Source organism: Salvia splendens, unplaced genomic scaffold (genome assembly GCF_004379255.2).
Source record: "Salvia splendens isolate huo1 unplaced genomic scaffold, SspV2 ctg1083, whole genome shotgun sequence".
Classification (NCBI taxonomy): domain Eukaryota; kingdom Viridiplantae; phylum Streptophyta; class Magnoliopsida; order Lamiales; family Lamiaceae; genus Salvia; species Salvia splendens.
Genome location: NW_024598628.1, coordinates 15,492 through 18,379, shown reverse-complemented (window position 1 = coordinate 18,379; position 2,888 = coordinate 15,492). Strand labels below are relative to the sequence as shown.

Sequence of the window (2,888 nt, the reverse complement as noted above, 5' to 3'; positions counted from 1 at the left end):
TCTCACAGGGCCACCGCCTTGCACATTAGTTTCATCATTCCCTGTTTGGTATACTGGTTTATCTGGACGGAGAGGAATAGCTGCAAGCATTGCGGCATTTCTTTTCGTTCTTCACATGTTATTTGGCAGGTTGTTCGGCACCTGCGGATCTTGGTGGCGGCGGGTGTGCTAGTCCCCCTTCATTGGCGCGGTTGCACCCCGACCGTTGACTTCATGCCTTTGGCTCCTCCTCGCCGGCGAGTTCTGAGGTCCCTGCAAGTGCTTTGGCATCCACCCGACGATCCTTGGGTGAAGCTGAACACCGACGGGGCCTTTACTAGCTCGACGGGACAGGCAGGCGGTGGGGGAGTGGTTCGGGGCTCAGACGGTTCTCTCCTGGGGGCCTTTTGTACGCCTCTCGCAGCTGGGTCGGCCTTCGAGGCGGAGCTATTAGCTCTTCTTCACGGGCTGACACTGGCTATGCAGTTCTCCTCGCATGTCTGGGTCGAGATGGATGCGGCAGCAGTGGTCGCGGTGTTCACTTCAGGACGCAGAGGAGCAGCGGATGTGAGACATCACATGGCCCGCATTCGTACTTTACTCGCACAGATACAGTTCATGTTCTCTCACATCTTTCGAGAGGGCAACCGACCAGCAGACTTTTTGGCAGGTAGGGGGGTCCAGACCCCTGCCATCACCTTCTTCGATGCGGATTCAGCGCCTCGGTATTTGAAGTCGCTCGTCAGGATGGACCAGTTGGGCTATCCGAACTTCAGATTCAGATATCGAGATGGATGACTACTTCACTTGGTTTGTGGTTTTGATTTATGGTTTTTTTATTTCCTTTGGATTTGGCCCGCTTTTGGCCATCATCCTTGTCCGTTTATGATGTATAGCTTTGTTATGTTTATTCTCTCTTTAGTTAGATGGTTAGTACCCGGTCTGTGGGGATACCATAGTAGCTTTGTTAGCTCTTGTGTTTTGTATCTCTCGTGCGGACCGAGTCACTTTTGGGCTCGTCTGATGTATGTTCTTTTGGTGATTTTTGATATATACAGGTTGGGGGTCCGCCTTAACCCCCCGCCGTGATGGTGTTTGAAGGAAAAAAAAAAAAAAAAAAAAAAAAAAAAAAAAAAAAACCCAAAACCAAGTTAATTTAAAAAAAAAAAAAAAAAAAAAAAAAAAAAAAGCCCCTTGGCCTAGCGGTAAAGGGTGCTGGATATCGCGTCCATCCTGGGGAGGTCTCAAGTTCGAATCCTGGGTGGCGTAATTTGTCTTTCCTCCTTGTTATAGGAGTTGATTTGTAATTTCCTCCTTCATATATATGATATAAATATATGAAGTTAATTTAAAAAAAAAAAAAAAAAAAAAACCCTAAACCCTAAACCTGGAAACCTGGGGGCAATTTATTTCATCAGATCAAAAAACAACGACTCTATCAAGACAAAGATAAGCTAAATCAATGGATTCATTTTCTTCCTTCTTCGATTCGCAATCCTCCTCTCGTAACAGATGGAGTTATGATTCGCTCAAGAATTTCCGCCAGATTTCTCCCGTTGTTCAAACACATCTTAAACAGGTGTATCTCTCTCTATGTTGTGCATTGTTGGCATCAGCAGTTGGGGTTTATCTCCACATTCTTTGGAACATGGGTGGAACTCTCACTTCTCTTGGATGCATGGGCTGTATCTTTTGGCTGCTAGCTACCCCATTTCACCAAGAGAAAAAGAAAGTCTCCCTTCTCATGGCAGCTGCGCTCCTTGAAGGAGCCTCAATTGGTCCTCTGGTTGAACTGGCCATTGAATTTGACACAAGCATCTTGATTAGTGCTTTTGTTGGTTGTTCTCTGGCCTTTGGTTGTTTTTCTGGAGCTGCAATGGTTGCTAGACGTAGAGAGTACTTGTACCTTGGTGGTCTGCTTTCTTCCGGGCTCTCCATCCTACTTTGGTTGCACTTTGCTTCCTCAATTTTCGGTGGTTCCATGGCTCTATTCAAATTTGAGTTGTATTTTGGACTCTTGGTGTTTGTGGGCTACATCGTAGTTGATACCCAGGATATAATTGAGAAAGCACACTTAGGAGACCTGGACTATGTGAATCATTCTCTTACCTTGTTTACTGATTTTGTTGTTGTCTTTGTACGAGTTCTTATCATTATGTTGAAGAATGCATCTGAGAAAGAAGAAAAGAAGAAGAAGAGGAGGAACTGAGTTATCCCAAAATTGGAGAGAAGCTGAACAGTTCTTCTTGGAAATAACACTTGTCTATAAAACTTGGTGTTTGCTTTTTTGGTTGGTAATATTAGGTTATAACTTAGTTCTGCGTCCACTACATTGAAATGGTCTATGGGCACTTGACTTTTGATGATGGATTATGTTTGCTTGTGAAAAAAAAAAAAAAAAAAAAAAAAAAAAACCCTAAACCTGGGGGCGGTCCGTGCGACTATTTTCCCCTTATCGGGATGTAAAATTACCATGTCTGCCCCCTCCGTTTGCCTCCGGCGTCGCCCCGAACAACGAAAAGAATAGCCATGTATGCACTAAATCAAGCTAATACTATATATTCCGCCCCCTCCGATTCTGGATCCTGGATCCGTCACTATAAAGAGTTGGATGCGTTAGAGTTGATTAACGAAGAGAAAATACAATTAGAGTTTATTAACGAAGAGAAAATACAATGTAGTTATTAAGGAAAAAAAAAATACCCTAAACCCTAAACCCTAAACCCTAAACCATCCAACCAAGCTGATCCAACTTATCCAAGCCCCTTGGCCTAGCGGTAAAGGGTGCTGGATACCGCGTCCATCCTGGAGGTCTCGAGTTCGAACCCTGGGCGGCGTAATTTGTCTTTCCTCCTTGTTATAGGAGTTGATTTGTAATTTCCTCCTTCATATATATGATATAAATATAT

General features: G+C 44.2%; 1 protein-coding gene across 1 annotated transcript; it reads left to right on the top strand.

The window, feature by feature from the left end:
• The first annotated feature begins 1,389 nt into the window (after positions 1–1,389).
• LOC121788579 (bax inhibitor 1-like) lies at positions 1,390–2,345 on the top strand. Its single transcript, XM_042187230.1, has one exon. The coding sequence runs from the start codon at positions 1,442–1,444 to the stop codon at positions 2,186–2,188; it is 747 nt and encodes a 248-aa protein (XP_042043164.1). The 5' UTR covers positions 1,390–1,441; the 3' UTR covers positions 2,189–2,345.
• Positions 2,346–2,888: the final 543 nt, after the last annotated feature.